Genomic DNA, 19,776 nt, shown 5'->3' with positions numbered 1-19,776 from the left:
TTTTGTAGCATTTCCTTGTGGAGAAGAGTCTGCAGTTTCATCTAACTCCGATTCATCCTCGGTACCTTCACAAGTGTGCTGCAGATATGATGGAACTATTACTCTAAAGCTCTATTTCATTATTGCGCCTATCTTAAGCGATCTGGACTCTCTATTCTATACTCGTCTATTGAATTCATCGACAACACTATTCACATCTCAAAATCCTGCATCAAGTCTCCCCAGAACCCAAACCCTGCCGAAGTACCACCAAGCCCAGACTGCCCAACTCCCATCCCAAAATCATCAGATCCATAAACATCTCCTCCAAACCCCAACTCACTCCCCTCATCCCTCCCTTCAACACCCTCCTGTACCGTCTCCTCCCTCCTCCTCCTAATCCTCACCTCCCTCTCCTCCCTCACAACCGTAACCACACCCGGCTCCCTCATCCCATCCGCCCCTCCCCACTCAACCCCCTCCTCCCACGCCCTAACCGTCAACCCCGCCAGCGCAACATTAATCGGACTATCCCTCCCCAACCGACTCCCCCCCATCCTCTTCAAAAAGAACCCTTCGTTCAACACCCGCCACGCTCTCTCCCTCTCCTCTCCAGACGCAAACATCGGCGTGCGCAGGAACAGCAGGAGCAAGATCTGTGCTGCGAAGGGGAAGTTCTTCTGCGCGTACCAGTGGTAGGGAGAGCGTTTTATCTGAGCTGAGGGCTGCGCGAAAGCGTCGACTAGAATAGGGGAGGGAGAGGAGAGCGTGAGGATGCTGTTGAAGGACGAGAGTTGGGTGAGGAGGTGTGTGAAGAAGGTTTGGGTTTCGGCGGCTGTTGGGGCTGGGGTGGGCGTGGGCGTTTTGGGGAAATGCCGGTTGTGGTGCAGCGTCATGTAGGTCTTTGAGAGGGTTGAATGGGCCATTTGGATTGTTAGCTGGTGGAATTTGAGAGTGGGGTTTAGATGTTTGAGGTACGTTTTTTTGAGGCGAGATTCCAGCTCGGAGAGAGTCTCGTGGTGCCGGGTTGTGTGTAGGTAAGAGGCTATTTCGTAGCCGATGAGGCAGAATACCATTTCGGTGGCCCCAGCGGTGCTTGAGGGTGGCGCGGTTGTCATTTCGGGGTAGAGATCGCTGTCGTTGATGTTGAGAGGGAGTTTGGTGTCCCAGGGTTGGTGAAGGAGGGGTGAGCCTCCGCCGCTTATCTGCGCGGTTTGGAGATCGAGGAGCACGATTTGGTACCAGAGACGGCGGCGGAGTTCGGTCTGGAAAGGGGGGAGGGTGTGGGTTGAGCCGTCGCGGTCGAGGCCCATGCGATGAGTTATTCGAATTGCGAGGCCTACGAGGGAGTAGTGGGTTCTTGGATCGATGTTCATTATTGATGCGTTCTGAGTAGAGGTTAGCAGAAGAGTCTCGTTATTTCTAGGTTAGGTTCTGACTTACGAGATACAGGACAAATGCTTGAAGAGTGACAATGTCGGACGATTTGAGGAAGGATGCATTTGCAAGAGCCTGTTGGAATCCGAGCCAATACTTCTTCGTCAATGAGGTTTGATCTTGTCCGAATAAAGTCTCACTTTCTTCAGGAGTCAATGAAGTTGCTGCAAAGTAGTAAATGCTAAACATCAGTGCCTCCAAGCTTTTGGGGACATTGTCCAAATTACTACTCGCTTCGAGGATTCGTTGCTGCGTAGTTGGTGCGTGTATTATCTTCGTCAAAGGATTTATTCTATCGAGGAAGATTTGCCAAAGTCTGAAGATCTGCACGGGTGAAGGATGGAGTGAAAGGAGTCCGACATCTGAAGCGGGAGATTCCACAGCGAAGCGATCGCCACCGTTATTAAATATGGCATCGTAGGTCGCCATGATAGGATCTTTGAGAGTCTCTATATCTGACGAAGACTGGAGGATTTCTTCGCCATCATAAAACTAGATAATTGTGTTGAGTCGGATGTGGTTGGGATGTCACAATGTGGATGTCCCATACCTGGTCGGTCAATCCAGTACCATTTGTTCTGCAACTGTTAGTGTGCTACTGAAAAACAAGTATTAGGCCAATACTTTTCAAGGTATGTCGACACCTCTCCCGGACTTTGAGGACTCTTCGAAAACTCCTTCCCTCTAATCACGAGATTATCACGTGAAACGCCTTCTCCCCTCGCAATCTTCTCAACATCCGCTCCATAGCCCCTTAAAGCATCTTCAAACCGCTTCAGCCGAATCAAAAGCTCCGAGTAATGGGGCGGATTCTTCTTCCGTCTCGACGACTCAACCAAAATGCAGTCCACTCCCATTTTGGTGCAATTTATACATGGACTACCATCCTTCCTATCACATTTGACCTTTCGCTGCTGACAAACCTTGCAAGGCTGATTGCGCGGGCCATGAGCAGAACTCGCCGACATACTGTTGTTATGTGCTGTTCGTTTTGGTGATGAGATCGTGATGTGGGAGGATGGAGTGAGGAAATGCTTTGTTAGGCGAAGAATAGGGGCTCGCCGAATGGTCGGCTTTTGTATTTGCCGAGATTTGTTTATTCTTCGTCACTTCTTTCGTCTTTCGCCGAGCCTCCTGGATTTGTTGTTTGTTATTAGATGATCATTCGAGATTCGAGTAAATTGAGAACGATATAAGGTTGGTAGTAGTCAGCAGGTCAAGATGGCTATCTCGTGTCATTCTTCCAATTGCTTTCGAATTCAAGTGTCCTACAACTCCTAGTACATTGCTTGATTTTCATTGTTTTGAGTAAAAAATGACTTCTACGAGAGTCTCCTTAGACAACGGTATCAACAAAGTAGCAGATACACAACATGCCTTGCCTCAAGAGGTCAAAGACGGCGCCAAGGTCACCGAAGAGCAGAAGACAACAGCTGAAGAGGAGACAATCTTCCCGAAAGGACTACCACTTGCACTTACACTAGCCTCGTCGGCCTTGGCTATGTTTCTCATCTCCTTGGTAGATCAATGCTTCTCTTACACTTCCATGTCGAGAAACCGTAACTAAGGAACTCCTCAGGACCGAACCATCATCGCCACAGCTATCCCAACAATCACCAATGAATTCCACACCATCAACGACATAGGGTAAAAACGTCACCGCATAGAAACAAACATACTAACAAACATCAGATGGTACGCAACAGCCTACATGATCACCAACTGCGCCTTCCAACTCATGTTCGGCAAGATCTACAAATTCTACTCCACAAAATGGGTCTTCATAACCGCCTTTACCATCTTCGAAATCGGATCTGCCATCTGCGGCTCAGCACCCAATTCAGTGGCTCTCATAATCGGAAGAGCGATCGCTGGATTGGGTGCTAGTGGAGTCGTGTCGGGGAGCATGATGATCCTTGTTCACACTGTCCCTTTACATAAGCGTCCAATTTATGCTGCGATATTTGCTGCTACAGTGGGGGTAGCTTCTATACTGGGGCCCGTTTTGGGAGGTTTACTTACGTCGAATCTTTCGTGGAGGTGGTGTTTTTATATTAATCTTCCCGTTGGAGCGGTTGCTGTTCCGGTTATTGTTTTCTGTTTGAAAACACCAGGATCGGATAAGACGAAGTCTACTCTTAGCGAGCAGTTGGCAAAGCTAGATCCTCTAGGCACGACGTGTTTCGTCCCAAGTATTGTATCTCTTGTCTTAGCCTTACAATGGGGAGGGACGTCCTACAATTGGAGCGATGGGCGAGTCGTTGCCTGTCTTGTCATATTTGCTGTTTTTATGATGGCTTTCATGGGCATCCAGATCTGGTCGGGCGACAAAGGGACGGTCCCACCTCGGATCATCAAACAACGAAGCATTGCATCTGGTGCCTGGCTGCAATTCTGCGGAGCGGGTTCGGTGTATGTGCTTGCGTACTATTTACCACTTTGGTTTCAGGCTGTGAAAGGAGTCAATGCCGTTCAATCTGGTCTCCGAATCTTACCTACTGTGGTTGCGCTCATAATCGGAGCTTTTGCAGGAGGATTCATTACCAAGAAATCGGGGTACTATGTGCCAGTGGTGATAGCGAGTGCTGTTATAGCACCTGTGGGAATTGGATTGGTTACAACTTTCACGCCAGATACATCACATGAGAAGTGGATAGTATATCAGGTCATTTATGGTCTTGGTCAGGGAATGTCGATGCAAGTTGCTCCGTTACTTGCTCAAACCGTTCTCAGCAAAGCGGATGTGTCTATCGGGACTGCGATCATGTTCTTTGCACAGCAACTTGGGAGCATTGTGTTCATTGCCGTTAGTCAGAACGTGTTTCTTGATCGGCTAGTGAAGAATTTGAGCCGGATGTCGGGACTTGATGCAAGGACGATTCTCGATACTGGAGCAACGGATCTGAGATCTATTGTTCCTGCAGATCATTTTGAATCTGTGGTTAGGGCGTACAACGGTGCTGTGGTGAAGACTTTTGATATTGCTACAGCTTGTACTTGCTTGGTCCTTTTGAGCGCGATAACGATGGAGTGGAGGAGCATCAAGAAGAGAGAAATTACGAAAGCGGCAACACAAATAGAAAAATCGTAAGAGGTACCGCACTTTCTGTAAGACAGGGTATTGTACAAGAGTTACGGCGTCATCAATGATCGCACTCCTATAGATCTTTAAGATGACCTCGGGAGGCTTGTGGTGATCTTATCACGTGGGACATATGATTTCACTTACTTTTCGATGAGACCTTTTATACCCGATAGAACTATAATAAATGAAAGACTTACACATCCAACGCCATACTCTTATTAAGCTCCTTCCAAGCATGTCGATTGTGGGAAGCTTGAAGAGTATCACGTGGGGTAATATGTCTGTGCGGTGCAGGGGATTCTAGGCAACTGACGCTCACCGACTACACGTCGTGGATCTCCATTTCCTTTTCCACTTGTTCCAATACAACTCCCGCTGGAGACGAATACTTAATGGCTGCGACAAAGTTTGAACTCTTCCCGAAACTCCCGGGTGAGCTTCGCAACGAAATAGTATGGAAATACCCCACTCTGCATCTGCCATTTCCTAAAGAACCGAACTCTTGCCACATGTCTGTCGACTCGTCAGAGGGTTGTTCTTAAAGGGCTTGGTTACTGACGTGACTTATCTTAAAAATCTCATACTAACTGATACTAGTGGGTCGCAGCTCTGCCTCAACCCCGCCTCGTGAGAATCGAGGAGCAAATCACTGAAGAATTTGAGGATGCCAATTATGACGATGTCATCCAGGTTGCAGAGAAGAGATTAGCGGCGTTGGGCAAGAGTGCCTTTCACGATCCTCCCAAGTCATGTGCTATCATTCTTTCCGAGATCTTGGGTTGCGAATATGAGCAATTGCACCAACGCTTTCGACACATCTGGAACAACATGTCTCCGTACTCCTGGAGATTTATGAGGGCTCAGACGCAACTTGAAGACCATGGATTCCGTACCAATAGAGTTCAACCAAGTTTGCCGCCTCTCTTTCTTCTAGAAGCAGGTGTCAAGGAAGCTATATTCCTCGCAACTCGCAGCAGTCGTTTGTGGAGTCAATGTCCTATCCCCGCTCTGCTCCATACCTGTCGAGAATCTCGCCATGCTATGGAATTATGTGGTTATCAACTGGCATTTGCAGCCAAGAATTCCGAGCCACAAATCTGGTTCAACTTCAAGCATGATGTACTCTATCTCACGAGCGCTAGGTGGGAGAATGGCATAGATGACGAGTACTTTGTCAATGGTCCTTGGAACCTTCACCAAATCTCATCGACAGATCTCGGTCGGGTTGAGAAAGCGGCTTTGGAGGAAGCCTGGGAACCAAACATAGATGACTTTCTGGAGGCTATGTTTCTCTTTGGGAACCTCAAAGAACTGCTCTGGGTTACATGTCATGTAGTTGTCAGTTATGAGTTGGATAAAGATAAAAAACGTTTGCGCCTAGATGATTGGGGGCACCAAGAGACTGAAGCAGATCTTTGGGGCTATCTTGAGTGTGAGAACATAGACTTCATCGAAGATGATGTTCTAGGGGATATGCGAGGTGGGATGTGGGGTCACTACGCATCGATGCTACGCGCCTGGCGAAAACAAAATTCAGGAAGCAGTGAAGGATTCTTGACTTCTAAAAACGCCGAACTGGAAGAACTGCTTCAAGGGGGCAGAGATAGTGGCTCGAAAACCTGGAAAATACCAACAATAAAACATGCGTATATCGTCACAAAAAATCAAGCAAGGGCCATACTTGGGCGTCGGTATTTTTTAGAACAGAAGCTTCAAGATGCGGAAAGGTTGGAAGATGAAGAAGGACCGCGACCACAAGATAGGCTTCCACACAAGACAGCAAATTACTGGGCACCATTTGATGATGAAAATGCCGTACTCGAGGAGTGGTACTATCAATATTGGTATTGACATGAGTCATAAGATGGTCGCTCGATACAATTCATGCTCCTAGATTTCAATCCAACGAACTTTGCTATATAGTAGCATTATCCTACTCTTGCTTGTCGTTCCTAAATGGGCTCCATCAAGCAAGACCTTAGACTCTGCTTGACGTGAAGAAATCGGCTGTCAGAATCTCCATTGTAGGGCTGATATCCGAGCTCGACTCGGATGGTATTTCATTGCAATAGTCTTTAGTTCATCTGAGTTCGTCGAGACTTAGTGGCACGTCATGTAAGCAACGAGACAATGCTCCGGCGCAACTGCCCAGGTGGAGCAAAAGCAACAATGCACGTGACTGATATTCTACCTTTTCATGGTCACTTCAAAGTTCTAGTTGATGCAGCTATCTTGGAATCGGCAATTAATAAATTGTGACAGCATCTGGAATGTCTTATTTTGATTATCTTATTCCCCGTCTTCCTGAATATATGTTCCAGTATCTTGGCATGGGCTTATTTTGAATGTTCTTGCGCTTACAGAACCACCCGCTTTTCAAGACGAAAGAATAATGAAAACCAAGAGTCACGAAAGTTCAAACCTCGAAGCGCAGTCAATTTTGTAATTTATTTTGCCCTTCTTTTCTATCCTTCTCTCATCCCAATGTTCAAGATATACCCCACCACCCCACTCTTGGCGAGCGCCGAGAAGAGCTTTGTTTACCAAGATCCACTCATATTGCTCTAGCTTCTGAAAATCCACAACGGAGATCAAGACATATTTTCCAAAATCCGCCAAACGGGATATTGCCCGTGGCGTTAACCCTTTTTTGTCGTATATGCGATAAGACATACGTTCATCGCCGACTTCCTGGGTACCAAGATCACCGTTAAGCTTACCGGGATGAGAGATCTAGACGATGTCAGGCTTGAATAATGACAATTTGGTTGAGTAAAGAGTCTTTCTAAAGATACGCTTTGACCAGAAGCAGGGCCGTTAGGAGCATATAAAATGTAGGTCAATCTCTACGGTGTTTGTTGAAGCTGTCGCTCGTCCCTCTCCTTCAAGATGCAGTTCCTCAAGCCCCTTCTCGTCGTCTCGTCCCTCGCTGCTTCTATCTATGCCTCTCCGTTTTCGAAAAGGAATACGAACGAGAAAAAATATGCAATTTTGGATAATGATTGGTCTTCGGCGGGGTTTATCCCATTCTTGCTCGCAGTAGATGCTGGGATCGAAGTCTTGGCTCTCACTTCGTGTTTGTTTTTCTTTCTTGCCTCAAGATATATGCTGATGTCTGTTAGCTACTTCCAATTCGTGGCAAAAACAGTGCGCCTACCATGCTCTCGCGACTCTAGAGGCCGGTAACTTGAGCTGTATTCCGGTTTACTACGGCTCAACGTATCCTCTGATCAACACCTATGAACGTTTCCAAGCATGGGAAGCTGTCCACGGCGTCCTTCCATGGCAGGGTGTTTTCGCACCTTACAATGCCACTGCTGAAGCTTTGGGATCTGATCCAACTGCCGACGGTACCAATGCCAATCGGATCGCCGCATCCGCATTCGTGGAAGGATTTCCCAACACCACTGCAGTGACTGGCAAAACTGCAGCTCAGTTTATGGTTGAGCAGGTTCGCAAGTATCCTGGTCAAGTCAGTATTTATGCTGCAGGCGCTATGACCAATGTTGCATTGGCGGTGAGATTGGATGAGGAGTTTGCCAGCTTGGCCAAGGAGTTGGTCATTATGGGAGGTTATGTTGATGTTAATATGTATCAGGTAAGTTGGGAAGCAATATTCATCTACACGAACGCTAATATGAGATCTTAGGCAACCGGGACTACCAATCAAGCTGACATCAATTCGGACATCAATCTCATGATCGATCCTGAAGCATCCAAGATCGCACTGACGGCTGCTTTCCCGAATATCATCATTGCTGGAAATGTCGCAAATCAAGTCATCTCAAGTCAAGAGTTCCTCGATGAGATATACGAGGTGAAGAACCCGTATTCGAAGCTGATGTACGAGTATTATGGCACCATCTTTCCTTTCTGGGATGAAACTGCTATGGCTATTTTGATTGATCCTAGTATTGTCACCAATGCTACCACTGGTAAGTCGTCCGGATTTTTGATGAAACATTGAAGCTGATGGAGAGAAGTTTACCTTGATGTTGACGTTGCTTATGCAAGCCCTTCTTATGGCAATATTCACGTCTACCAGAGTGCATTGATGCCGCCAAACATCAGGAACGTCACTTATGTTAACACAATTGATACGGCGAAGTTCAAGTCAATGATCAAGCATGCTGTTCAGTACCCCAAGAGCTGTTCTGACTTCTAGATATCGAGATGGTTATAGACACATAGATGTAATGAAATACAACATAATTCTTGGCCGTCTCATCCGCCTCGAAGATGGTACTAGTGTGATGTTAGTCTGAGCCGTCTCAAGCCAAAGATAGCTCCCGTATTTAAATCCAATCAATACATTCCTAGTTCCCGAAGCTTTTCGGTAATAACATCTGAGAAATATGAGAAATCGCCCCTTTCATCATCATCATCTTAAGCGAGCTTACCCCGCATTTACCCCCCTTTAATTTTCCTTTCTCAATCTCATCTGCAAATATCCATCAAGGTACCGTTTCTATTGCATTGACCAGTATCATCCTTGAAATTAGTATCCTGATAATCATTAGCGAAGATGGAGGGCACATGTCTTTGTGGCGCGATCACTGTTCGGGTAAAGGATGACGAACTGTTTTCGAGGAGGAGAGGACATATTTGTCGCTGTACTAACTGCAAAAAGACTGCTGGCTGTGGTAAGTCTTATCTCTACTAAACTACAAAGGTAACTAATTAATCAGTGATTTAGCTATGGCCACCAATCTCACCATTGAGAACGAGAAGATTGAGATCGTTGGCGAGGAGAATTTGAAGAAATTCATTGATACGAAAACTTTGAGTGGAACGCCACTTGCGAGATATTTCTGCTCTACATGTGGAAAGTGAGTTGCTGCGCTTAGCTCCATTCTTCTCCTTCTTGGTTATTGACTTGATATAGTCCGATCAAATCTGTCACGCCGTTGTATGAAGGCAAAACTGTCTTGAAGACCGGCATATTCCCTCAGATACCTACACCCGAGTGGGAGTCATTTTCATTGAACAGGCAAAAATGGGAGTTACCTCTTGATGGTGCAGTGCAGTACAAGACGAAAAGCTTGGGCGAGAAAATGGAATGAGGCTTTTTTTCGCGATTGTGGAGCTGAAGGCTATTGGCTATGGACACAGTGGAACAAAATGCCCACTGTTAAGCCACAGAGGGCGTCTGCATTTTGAGGCTGCAAACTGTATATGAGGAGAGGACGCCACAAGCGCCTCTTCAATGCGATTTGACTGTATTTAAGCCTTTTTGCTCCCGTGTTGCACAACTGCTCAGCTGCCACGTAAGATACCGTTTACCTTGCAACATTAGTTTATTTCCTCGTCGCAATGACTCTGCTCCAAGGTCTGATAAGCAGCTTCGTTAAAGCTTTGCATTTCAGATCGCTTTTTCTAACCCAATATAACCAAGCACTTGTTGAGCCTCAAATATTGTTTCTCGGATATTACGATGTCAGAATCTACCTACCAACTCCAAACATTTGGGGAGGCAGGAGATGATGGTGCAGAACAATCGAAGGACGACAAGGCTTCCGTCCAAGTCTCCTTCAGAGACGACGAGGAAGCTCCCTATACAGATGGCCAGACTGTACCATTGAACGACGACGAAACTACACCACTTAGGGATGACGAGAATGCAAATTTGACTAAGGATGATACTCAGCCATCTATCTTCACCCGAATGGGAAGGGCTTTCAGTACAGCTTTGTTTTATATCCCAATGCCTTCGTTCAAGTTGCTTGCTCTCTGGGGAATTTGCGCCGGCCTGCTAAAATTACACCTGGATTTACTTCACAGATGGCCTCAGGGCGACTATGGAATCGGCGTGTTGAAGGAGAGCATGGATTGTGGCTCGCATGGAGCCGCCTACATGGCTTTCGCTGTCCAACTTCCTACGAATATTCTCGCCACATTCCTAGCTACTGCCCTCGGAAGTGCAAGGGCTAGCATGGCAATCGATGCTGCAAGGCTTGCAGATTCCGGTATGCTAGTTCTTGCTATACCTTTGTATATTCTCCAGATTGTTCCTCTATTAATGACCATACCTACGCATCTCCTGTAAGTAATGAACGTCGCTGTGTCATGGACTGGGGTACTAAGGTCAGCATAGTTACAACAGCTTGATATTCCGAAGCACCTCAGCGTATGATTCTTACGAAGTGCTTGTCTCGGACTCCTTCCTGCATCAGAACAGCACACCATTTGACTTATCCATATTGCCGTTGCATCCAACAAGTGGCCATGTTAATCCTCTTCGGAATGACTACAATATGATGCCCCCAGGACTGAACAGTCTGACGGATTCCATCATGCAGCTACGAACAGCTTTAGTTTCGAACCACAGTCATGCCGAATGGGAGAACTTGACCTTCTCAAGTTGTCAGAACAGATACAAAGACGGAACTTACGAATCATTCTCAAATGTCGTCCTGATATCGAATTACACCTCTCCTTCCACTGCTAATAACTCGGCTTTGGAACTCACAGTCCTTTCCGGCCAGGCAGGTCCACGGCACCAAACAGCACAAAAACTAGTCTCTCTGTGTCCCGAAAGCTTCTTGTCCACTCACAACTCAACCGAGCCCGAATGGAAATATGTTCCCAGTAAGGCAAGCGGTCTTTTCGATGCATATGCCCCCAAGAATTTCCCCGTCAAAGACCAGAACGTCTTCGTCAAATCGTGTTTCAGCCAGGATGTTCCACAGAAGTGCAGACTGCTCTACAGTCCTTTGGTCCTCAGAGTCGCCACCGTATGCCTTATGGTCACTGTGGGCTGCATGACGTTTGCCGCTCTCTTCTGTGGGTGGACCCTGCGAAAGAGCGCAGACTTGGAGAAGTTCGAGGAGATGGTGAGCATGTCGTCCGAGACCCAAACGGGAGTATTCTTCGGCGGAGCTATCTTGGCCTTTACAGCTTTTGTGATTCAGCTCTTTGTCATGGCATTTTCCGCCGCTGCCCAGCGAGAACCAAGTGGGAAAAGGTTAGTTTTGGGCAACTTGACCTCCCTCCATGCACTGAACTCTGAGGCTAACAAATTGAATAGTGATCAACGTTGGCTTCTCAATGTAAGTCCAGATACTAATATTCCCAGACGGCCGATGAAGTATCCTTTTCACAGGATTGAGGACCATCAACACTGACACATTGACAGGCCTTTTGTGTCATCAACGTTGTCCAGCTCATCGAAACCATTTGCGAGACCTTTGTTTTAATGAAGATGAAGCAGTCGATATTAAACACTCCGACGAGCATACTCTGGCATTGGTTCTTGTCAGGGGTGTTTTCGATGCAACTGAGTGATCGATTTATGCTTACTTCTTCATTGCCGAGCACCACTATTCTTCCAGTCGCGAATCTAACATCGCTTTGGTTCAAACCCTTCTTCAAGTGGCTCCTGATAATTGGCCTCTCAATCCCTTTCTTTCCAGAAGTAGCTCTTGTCCTTGTTGTTGTCTTTTGCTGCTTTCCGTTCGCCGTTCGTTTAGGCTTGGTATCGTTGGTGATGAACCTGGACGATTAGAGGATATGTTGGACAGAATGATTATGTTTCTGTGTGTAGGATGATACGGTATATGAAGAGGATTTCACTGAAAAGAGACTGAATTCAAGTAGTAACGTGGTGTAGCCACTGATAATCATAATACCAACGCAAGGAGGATATCCTGCAAAGATGGGCGCAAATAGATCATGTAAATGGCACGAAATGCAAATTGAACTCTTTTTTAAAAATGCACAAACAAAAGCTCACTTGACCTTTCAGATCGTGATTCCGAAACAAATTATACCGTGAGGTTAAAAGTGTTCTGAACTCAAGCTCAAAAAGTTCGTCGCAACCTCGGCCGAGTCCAGAACTTTTCACCCACATCTTTTCGCGACGTGCCTCCACAAGGAGACTCGACACAATGGGACGCAACAAACGCCAACGCCTGACCTCTGCTCCGAAAAGCAATCGCAAACAACCCAAGCCTCTCTCCCGCCAATCCTCCATCTCCAAAGCCGCGTCAAAACCAAGGGCGCATACCCAGGCCCGACACAAAGAACCCACAATTCCCTTCCACCCCACCGAGCACATCCTCCTGATCGGCGAAGGCGACCTCTCCTTCGCACGCTCCCTCATCGGACACCATGCTTGCACGAACGTAACCGCGACTGTGTACGAAAGCTCGCGGAACGAATTGGAAGAGAAATACCCGCATGTGGTGGAGAATATAGATGTTATCGAGGATGGAGGCGCAGTGGTGAAATATGGGGTGGATGCTATGAAGATGAAAGCTTTTACTGTTGGTGGGAAGAGGGGAGAGGGTGCTATGGATAGGATTTTCTTCAATTTTCCGCATGTGGGAGGCAAGAGTACGGATGTTAATCGGCAGGTTAGGTATAATCAAGGTATATCTTCCTCTTTTCTCCGGGATTGGGTTTTAGAATACTGATGGGTGATAGCTTTATTGGTAGAATTCTTCAAACATGCTATTCCTTCGTTGTCGCCGAAGCTAGGGAGCTCGATTGTGGTTACGTTGTTCGAGGGAGAGCCGTATACGCTGTGGAATATTAGGGATTTGGGACGGCATTCGGGGTTGGAGGTTAAGGAGAGCTTTAAGTTTCAGGCGAAGGCATATCCGGGGTATAGACATGCGAGGACTTTGGGTGTGGTGAAGGGGAAGAATGGAGAGGTTGGTGGGGGGTGGAAGGGAGAGGAGAGACCGGCTAGGAGTTATGTTTTTGTGAGGAAGGGAGAGGGTGCTGTGGTGGGGAATGGAAAGCGGCATAGGGAAGAGAGCAGTGATGAGGATGAAGAGTTGGAAGATTCGGAAGAATGGGAGGGCATCGAGGATAGATCAGATGAGGATCACGAGAGCGAGGTCACCGATGAATGTGGTGATTGAAGGATGCATTATCACGGCTAAGGTCTGGCAACCGTCTGAACTCCTATCCATGAACGCCAATGTCGGTTTACACCAAGCCATATCCGGCTATTAAACTCCATTTTTGGGCTCCTACCATCTGCAACCATCCACCATAGCACAAGCTGCCATTTAGCTCTATGTTTGGATCATATCAGGCAGAAAGCCATTCATGGCTCCATTCGCTGGCAAGATACCATCAATCATTACTGGCTGAGCTCCAGTTGAGAGCGGTAGCAATGCCTCTCCCAATGGACCTTCAGGATGTATGGCATACATTGGCGCTTCCATGGCATCTCCATCAAAGATTACCATATTCTGGATCGGTTGTTGACGAGCACCAAGAACATTGATGACGTCTTGTGCTAATTGACCACCGAGGACAGCAGTTACTGGAGCAATTGAAGAGCCCAAATTCCCCAGGAAGCTTCTCAGAACCTCGGACTTCATCGTTTCGATAGGCAATCCCAAGAGCTTGTGTTTCTCTTGGACGATTTTGGTATAGTCTATGAAGTCGTCCGTCGCGTTGTTTGGCATCCGTCCATGGATCTGGATATATTCCCACAGAGCACGAAGACATGACAAAATAGGTGTGACAGCCTTCAGTCGTCGTCTGCTCTTCAGGAACTCGGTCGGCAGGGTCGCAGCATCGCTCGCTAAGAACCAGGTAGAATAGAGCTCGCGCTTTGTGACCAACTCAACATTCTTGCCATTTTCTTTCTTTTCCTTCACGTCAATCACACTTCGAGTTCGAGTCTCTGGTCCAATGGTTGTAGCCCTATTGCTTGTGTCTCGCTCCACGACATAATCGTGCTGAATCAGATCCGAGAATATGAAGCCATAGAAACCATGAACGCCAGCAGCATAGAATGGTCGGTGGTTGATTCTCGTAGCTGTGTTGATGATGTTCAGTGAGTCGGGCTGAAGATCTGTCGCAATCACAACATCAAACGCTCCAAAGAAATCCGGTCCCTTGCTCTTGATATCGGTTGGGTCCACAATCACATTGACTCTCGGGTTCAGCTTTCTGATCTGCGGGGCAGCCGCTTCTGCTCTGTTTGTACCAACATCTGCTTCTGTAATGAAGAACTCGGCGCCCAAATCGTTTTTTGTAACCAGTTCGTGATCAACGATTGTGATGGAGTTGATACCTGCAAGGACGAGGTTCTTGGCGATTTCGTTTGCAAGGGCTTTCATGGTTATGAGGAGGATATTGGCATTGCGGATCTTCTCTTGAGCTTGAACTCCCCATAGTCGAATTTGGCGGTCGTAGAGCGCAATTTCATCTAGCAATAGTTAGCTGGTTCTTGAAGTTAAAGGACTCGCAGATCGTACCAGCACTGATGCCTTCTGGGGCCGGAATCGGCGCGTCCGTGGTAATTGGAAGTTGATCTGGGGGAGGCATCATTGAGGCATCTGTGATTTGGTCCATGTTGACGAGTTGCGCCTCGATCGAGCTGCTCAGGATGTTGCCTTGGACTTTAGACTTGCAAAAAAACTTCCTTTGGTGAGCTTCGATGTCATATCAAGCTCTGAAAAGTCAAAGACCCTTGAACAAGTGAATGTTTGGGAATGAAAGTTCGAGAAGTTAAATGTGAAAACAAGTTGGAACAAACGAGGGCAGAAAGATCATCGGCCGCGGTGAGCCGCATTTCTTTATCGCATTCTGATAGGCTTCATTCCAGCACCCCACAAAGAGGGTTTAGGCGAGAAACATCAAGTCATTCGTCCCGATCCAAACGACGACATCAATTCTTTGAAAGAGAATCTGTCGCCGTACATACACATTTCAACATCGACTGCACATCTTACTACCGCATACTTACAATAGCTGTTGTTTGCTGTCTCATCTCGAACCCGTCCTCGACCTACAGACAAGCAGCCCCTGGCTTCGCTGCTAAACTTCTATGCCGAGGCCGCTGTCATTAATGGTGTGTAAGCCTTGATTACGATCAGCCTGTCCACAACGACGCAATATACTCATGGATTCACGACAATCTGGTAACTTTGATGACCCTCCTGCCTCCGAATCCTACCGCGAGACGGCAGACCGAATCGTGCGAGAGATCCTCAACAATACTACGCAGTCCTCCGATGATATCAGTCCTTCAGGGGAATTATACAGAGCAATAGAGAGATTTCATCGAAGGAGAGGACATCCACCTGGTCAAACTTCAAATTCGAGTACCATGTCGTCCGATCCAGATTCCGAGAGACGACAAAGGTGGCTTCGAAGAGAAGGCCATGAAGCCTCGCCTTTGTTCGTCTTGCCATCACAACCTACAGCCGCAGAACCAACTCCTCGCGAGAGAGCTGCGTCGAGACTCGCTGGTATGAGTGCTAGGAGAGGCAGACCTCGTATGTCAGTGAGTGATAGATACATGGAGAGACATCGGGCGATAATGGGAGAGAATGCTTCGAGCAACGGCCTTGCGGATCTTCAACATGCGGGTCGGCAGCTCGAGCAGGCTAGCTCCAACCTTCGAGCTCTTTTGGATGATCCGGTACCAAACATATCGTCACCAACTCTTGAACCAGAATACGGCACCGAATCAGAGCGCAGAGTGAAGCGCAGGAAGATCGATTCCGACAGGTTGGACTCGGGGTTCAAGGGCTTCAGCTATGGACGATATGGTCAAGTCGAGCCTGGAAAGCTCACCATGGAAATTGTTAGTTGTGATGGAGGAATATTTCAGGAACAAGCTGGTCACTATTCTGCTGAGAATGTCTTGAGAAATGATTCGACGGTATATTGCACGAAAAGCAATCGATGTAATCTGGTTCTACGACATCAAGGAGCTACGGTGTTTTCTCTGAAAGAGTTGGTTATCAAGGCTCCACATTCTGGATATACTGCTCCGTAAGTTGGACAACCTGGATTGAGGATTAAGCTAACAGATGTAGCGTCCAAGAAGGAATGGTGTTCATTTCAATGTCATCTGATGATCTATTGACTCGAACTGCCCAATACCAAATTCAATATTCACCACCGCGACCCCGACGATCAGGATCTCGAGATCTTCCTCCGATCATGTCAATCAGACATAACGATGACGGTACTATGACAACAGCACAAGCTCGTGCGCGACGATTATACAACATTGGTCTGGAAGATGAGGAATGCGACTATCGTACTGCTCAGATTCCACCTGAGTTTACAGAAAATGCTCCTGCATTCCAGGTCACGACAGAATGCAGCGATTCCGAAGGAGATGGACCAACTCATCCTTCTCGATCTCGATTACATAGAGTCATGGGTTTGCGATTTGAGGACTCGGATAGTAGTGACGAGGAACCTACTCCTGAGCAAACCAGTGCATGGCATGAAGATTACATACTCAATATGGGACGATCACCACGGTTGAGACGACGAGAAACAGCGAGCAATATCACACTAGCTGAAGCGGAGGAGGCATCCCAAATTGCTACACAAGAAGCTGTCAGAGCTGTTGGTGGAGAACTCATGGCACCTCACGCAAAGTTCTTCATTGAGAGAGATAAAAGCAAGTGTACAGTGCGATTCGACCCACCAGTAACTGGGAGATTTATTCTTCTGAAGATGTGGAGTCCTCACCACAGTGCATCCAGCAACATCGACATTCAGAGTGTGGTAGCAAAGGGCTTTGCAGGACCTAGATTCTTTCCAGCGATAGAGATGAGGTGAAGGAATGCTCTGTCGGAAATACTATGACAGCGGGTTTTTGCATGCGCAATATGCGGCGGATAGCATGTTAATGTCTTTGTCAAATACCACGAGTCTCGAACTTATCGAGCACTCAATGCAGGGATTTCCAAAACACGCATTTTGTGTTCACAATATTCCCAGAGATTCTCTAAATCATTGCTTTGCCTCAAACATCCTTGATACTAAATGCCCGCTTAAGATTTCTTTCTAAATCAATCCTTAGTGGGACCTGTCCTCAATAACATCGTATTCCTCGGGGTCCCTATAGTCTGGTACTCTCAAAGGGACAGTAATTCCCTGCCACAAACACTGAGGCTCAGTCGTTGAAGAACAATTCTTGGTTGGTTGCCATACAAATATCGCATAAATTTTGCCAGTTACAAACTGAGAGAGCATGCTGTGGTCCAGGAAAAACATGCGGGAAGCGGTGATTGTGGTACAGAATAAGAGACACAGACGAGTAAGAGCTTAATAAATGAGGCTTAGTCTTCCTCGTGCATCTACTCCGTCCTTGTAACAACAAAACTAATAAACCCATGCTCCTTCTTCCTATGCCAATTGGCAGGCTTGTCCTCCCCTCCAGTATGAATTCCAAACCTCCAAAACCACGCCTTACAGTCCCATCTCGTCCCGGTCTCCTCCCCCACTTCCCCCCAAAGCTTCTTGAAACTCTCCACATTATGTTCAAAAATCTCCGCTCTCCCTCCTTTCACAGTCGCTTTCGCATTCGCCAGCTCATGATACCCCGCATTCAGATTCCCGGTCAGACGACCGGTAACCATAACGCCTCTCTCGGGCTTAAGCAATGCTATGAATCGTTTCAGTAGCAGCTTTTGATCTTCGAGAGAGAAAACATGGATTAGATGCACAGCATTCAACACATCGATCCTCCCCTCCAATTCCTTTAATCCAGCAGCATTCTCGTCCAGAATATCAGCAGCTATGAAATGATCCCTCAGAAGAATGTTCTTGTCTCGGAATAATTCATAACCGAAGTCGAAATACTCGCCATGGAGATCTGTGCCGTAGACGCCGGTAGAAGGCGCACCGTCATGCACCAGTTTCCGGATATCTTGCGCGAACATACAACCTGTATCGAGGAATTTACCGCCGTCTTTGAGGATCTGAAGAATAGTGCTGTAGGTACTGGTTATCTCCTGCGGGGTGTTGGGGAGGTCGTCGCCGGATAGCCCGAGGTCGGTAAAAATGAAGAGACCAATGGATGGGTAAGGGTGATGGGTCCAAGCTGAGTCTCGCTGCGCTGTTAATGGATGAGGATGTGATGTGTGGAAGAGTTTCTTACGATGGCTTCGAGATGGGTTTCTACATCTTTTGGTAGGATCTTGCTGTAGTTTTCGAGAAGGTCGCGGAAGGCCGGGGTAGGAGGGTGTTGGGAGAGTGAGAGGTAGAAAGGTTGATTTTTGGATCTGATGTCTGTGTCTGAAGACATGGCTTTTGGATAACTTCTGAAACAGAACAGTGGGATGTTCGGAAGACTACAAACCTGGAAATAAACTGAGAAGCCTCAATTGATGTTCGTCATAGGCGGTTCTAGTGAAGTGACCTACTGAGACGGTCCCGCTTTAGCGGATCCTCCCTTATGCCGGCAGTATTCTAGCTTCCGGAGTTAGGCACTTGCTTTCCCTACGAATACGTCCAACTAGCTGTTGCTTCTCATTTCTGAATCTTCTGCTGTTTACTGTTTAGACCTATATCTGTATGTATTCTGCACACTTCAGCTTTTTTGATACACCGAGCATTTTAGCGAATCGCCACCCTTTTCGCTCCTCGCTAAGATCTACTTTCACAATCAACGGGAGAAGCACAAGCTTGAGACACTGGAATTTTTATCAAGTGATAAATGCATTTATTCACAACATCCCATCATCAATGATGGTAGAGATCTGCATCAATACTTTTATGGTGAAATTCAAGCTGTTGAAGCGAGAATATCATGACTGGATACAAAAGAAGCTCACGAGCACTCAGAGTCGAATGCTCGGTCTCGATGTCCGTCCGTATCATCAAAGACCACAAGTTGGGCTGATCACTCGTTGCCTGAATGGCATCCCACGAGGCTGGATCTGATCCTTCTGAGCATCACGTCTCCACAATTCCTCTTGCCACTCTTAATGAACTCTTCTCGCAAAATCCTTATCCAAGAATAAGGCTGAAGCCACCATGCCCATTCCAGCAGCACACTGTAGGGTCTTTGTCTCGGCCTCTGGACTGTCGGCCACACTGGTGAATTTTTTGGTGTGGTTCGAGATCACCGAATCGGTAATAAAGTACCCTGCGTGGATGCCAGGACATCTGTAGGTAACCTTGCCCTGCGTTCCATTAGTTTGAGGTACAATATCTATGATGAGCTAATGCATTTACTTGATCTGTGCTGCCCATATCGAGTGCTCCAGGTGGGCATTCAGCTTCGAAGTTCACTAGTCCCATCTTGTGCATTGCATCAGCCAAGTTGTGGCACACATTCAGATTAGCGATGACATCCAAATTCATGGGTGGTCTGATGTTGTGTCAGTGTTGTGCATTGGGGAAATGATCACATATACTTACTCATATATCGGGTCTTCCCACTCCTCGACCGGTTCATCCCTGTCGGAGTTGTTAGCTTTTCGCCACGGAAGTACCTAACGAACATGGGGACAAAAGTCCGTGCGTTCAGGCTGTAGAACCTCGAAATTAAAACTCTT

The 19,776-nt window shown here is 47.1% G+C and overlaps 11 protein-coding genes across 11 annotated transcripts; 7 read left to right on the top strand and 4 right to left on the bottom strand.

Annotated features, from left to right (window-relative positions):
* Positions 1-512: 512 nt before the first annotated feature.
* Positions 513-2,411, bottom strand: LY89DRAFT_622987 (uncharacterized protein; the record flags this gene model as incomplete). Its single annotated transcript, XM_018210995.1, has 4 exons — positions 2,041-2,411; positions 1,967-1,994; positions 1,423-1,908; positions 513-1,367 (listed from the first exon to the last, which is right to left on the bottom strand). Coding segments are annotated over exons 1-4 (1,713 nt in total), but the record flags the coding sequence as incomplete, so codon positions are not given.
* A 425-nt stretch (positions 2,412-2,836) lies between these two features.
* On the top strand, positions 2,837-4,698 carry LY89DRAFT_622984 (MFS general substrate transporter). The gene is made up of 3 exons (XM_018210994.1): positions 2,837-2,935; positions 2,996-3,063; positions 3,109-4,698. The coding sequence occupies exons 1-3, from the start codon at positions 2,918-2,920 to the stop codon at positions 4,505-4,507; spliced, it is 1,485 nt and encodes a 494-aa protein (XP_018067279.1). The 5' UTR covers positions 2,837-2,917; the 3' UTR covers positions 4,508-4,698.
* A 140-nt stretch (positions 4,699-4,838) lies between these two features.
* LY89DRAFT_785476 (uncharacterized protein) lies at positions 4,839-6,625 on the top strand. The gene is made up of 2 exons (XM_018222897.1): positions 4,839-4,953; positions 5,099-6,625. Exons 1-2 carry the CDS (start codon positions 4,894-4,896, stop codon positions 6,350-6,352), a joined length of 1,314 nt encoding a protein of 437 aa, XP_018067278.1. The 5' UTR covers positions 4,839-4,893; the 3' UTR covers positions 6,353-6,625.
* Positions 6,626-7,390: 765 nt separating this feature from the next.
* Positions 7,391-8,678, top strand: LY89DRAFT_709439 (inosine-uridine preferring nucleoside hydrolase; the record flags this gene model as incomplete). The annotated part of the gene is made up of 4 exons (XM_018217759.1): positions 7,391-7,577; positions 7,624-8,099; positions 8,151-8,436; positions 8,485-8,678. 4 exons carry the CDS (start codon positions 7,391-7,393, stop codon positions 8,664-8,666), a joined length of 1,131 nt encoding a protein of 376 aa, XP_018067277.1. The 3' UTR covers positions 8,667-8,678.
* A 292-nt stretch (positions 8,679-8,970) lies between these two features.
* On the top strand, positions 8,971-9,719 carry LY89DRAFT_687845 (uncharacterized protein). The gene is made up of 3 exons (XM_018215588.1): positions 8,971-9,144; positions 9,198-9,330; positions 9,387-9,719. Exons 1-3 carry the CDS (start codon positions 9,027-9,029, stop codon positions 9,562-9,564), a joined length of 429 nt encoding a protein of 142 aa, XP_018067276.1. The 5' UTR covers positions 8,971-9,026; the 3' UTR covers positions 9,565-9,719.
* Positions 9,720-9,764: 45 nt separating this feature from the next.
* On the top strand, positions 9,765-12,006 carry LY89DRAFT_196973 (uncharacterized protein). Its single transcript, XM_018205755.1, has 3 exons — positions 9,765-10,543; positions 10,596-11,465; positions 11,529-12,006. The coding sequence occupies exons 1-3, from the start codon at positions 9,936-9,938 to the stop codon at positions 11,623-11,625; spliced, it is 1,575 nt and encodes a 524-aa protein (XP_018067275.1). The 5' UTR covers positions 9,765-9,935; the 3' UTR covers positions 11,626-12,006.
* A 381-nt stretch (positions 12,007-12,387) lies between these two features.
* On the top strand, positions 12,388-13,368 carry LY89DRAFT_652284 (uncharacterized protein; the record flags this gene model as incomplete). Its single annotated transcript, XM_018212194.1, has 2 exons — positions 12,388-12,871; positions 12,926-13,368. The coding sequence occupies 2 exons, from the start codon at positions 12,388-12,390 to the stop codon at positions 13,366-13,368; spliced, it is 927 nt and encodes a 308-aa protein (XP_018067274.1).
* LY89DRAFT_687844 (uncharacterized protein) lies at positions 13,189-14,996 on the bottom strand. The gene is made up of 2 exons (XM_018215587.1): positions 14,722-14,996; positions 13,189-14,672 (listed from the first exon to the last, which is right to left on the bottom strand). Exons 1-2 carry the CDS (start codon positions 14,816-14,818, stop codon positions 13,525-13,527), a joined length of 1,245 nt encoding a protein of 414 aa, XP_018067273.1. The 5' UTR covers positions 14,819-14,996; the 3' UTR covers positions 13,189-13,524.
* A 130-nt stretch (positions 14,997-15,126) lies between these two features.
* Positions 15,127-17,214, top strand: LY89DRAFT_652278 (uncharacterized protein). The gene is made up of 2 exons (XM_018212193.1): positions 15,127-16,246; positions 16,291-17,214. The coding sequence occupies exons 1-2, from the start codon at positions 15,369-15,371 to the stop codon at positions 17,048-17,050; spliced, it is 1,638 nt and encodes a 545-aa protein (XP_018067272.1). The 5' UTR covers positions 15,127-15,368; the 3' UTR covers positions 17,051-17,214.
* Positions 17,215-17,299: 85 nt separating this feature from the next.
* Positions 17,300-18,555, bottom strand: LY89DRAFT_721745 (uncharacterized protein). The gene is made up of 2 exons (XM_018218670.1): positions 18,375-18,555; positions 17,300-18,327 (listed from the first exon to the last, which is right to left on the bottom strand). The coding sequence occupies exons 1-2, from the start codon at positions 18,519-18,521 to the stop codon at positions 17,572-17,574; spliced, it is 903 nt and encodes a 300-aa protein (XP_018067271.1). The 5' UTR covers positions 18,522-18,555; the 3' UTR covers positions 17,300-17,571.
* A 624-nt stretch (positions 18,556-19,179) lies between these two features.
* Positions 19,180-19,724, bottom strand: LY89DRAFT_756137 (uncharacterized protein; the record flags this gene model as incomplete). The annotated part of the gene is made up of 4 exons (XM_018221364.1): positions 19,180-19,401; positions 19,454-19,589; positions 19,640-19,678; positions 19,714-19,724. The coding sequence occupies 4 exons, from the start codon at positions 19,722-19,724 to the stop codon at positions 19,201-19,203; spliced, it is 387 nt and encodes a 128-aa protein (XP_018067270.1). The 3' UTR covers positions 19,180-19,200.
* Between the last annotated feature and the right edge of the window lie 52 nt (positions 19,725-19,776).

This window comes from Mollisia scopiformis (assembly GCF_001500285.1).
Source record: "Mollisia scopiformis unplaced genomic scaffold LY89scaffold_20, whole genome shotgun sequence".
In the NCBI taxonomy this organism is placed as follows: domain Eukaryota; kingdom Fungi; phylum Ascomycota; class Leotiomycetes; order Helotiales; family Mollisiaceae; genus Mollisia; species Mollisia scopiformis.
This window is presented reverse-complemented; position numbering and strand designations above follow the sequence as displayed.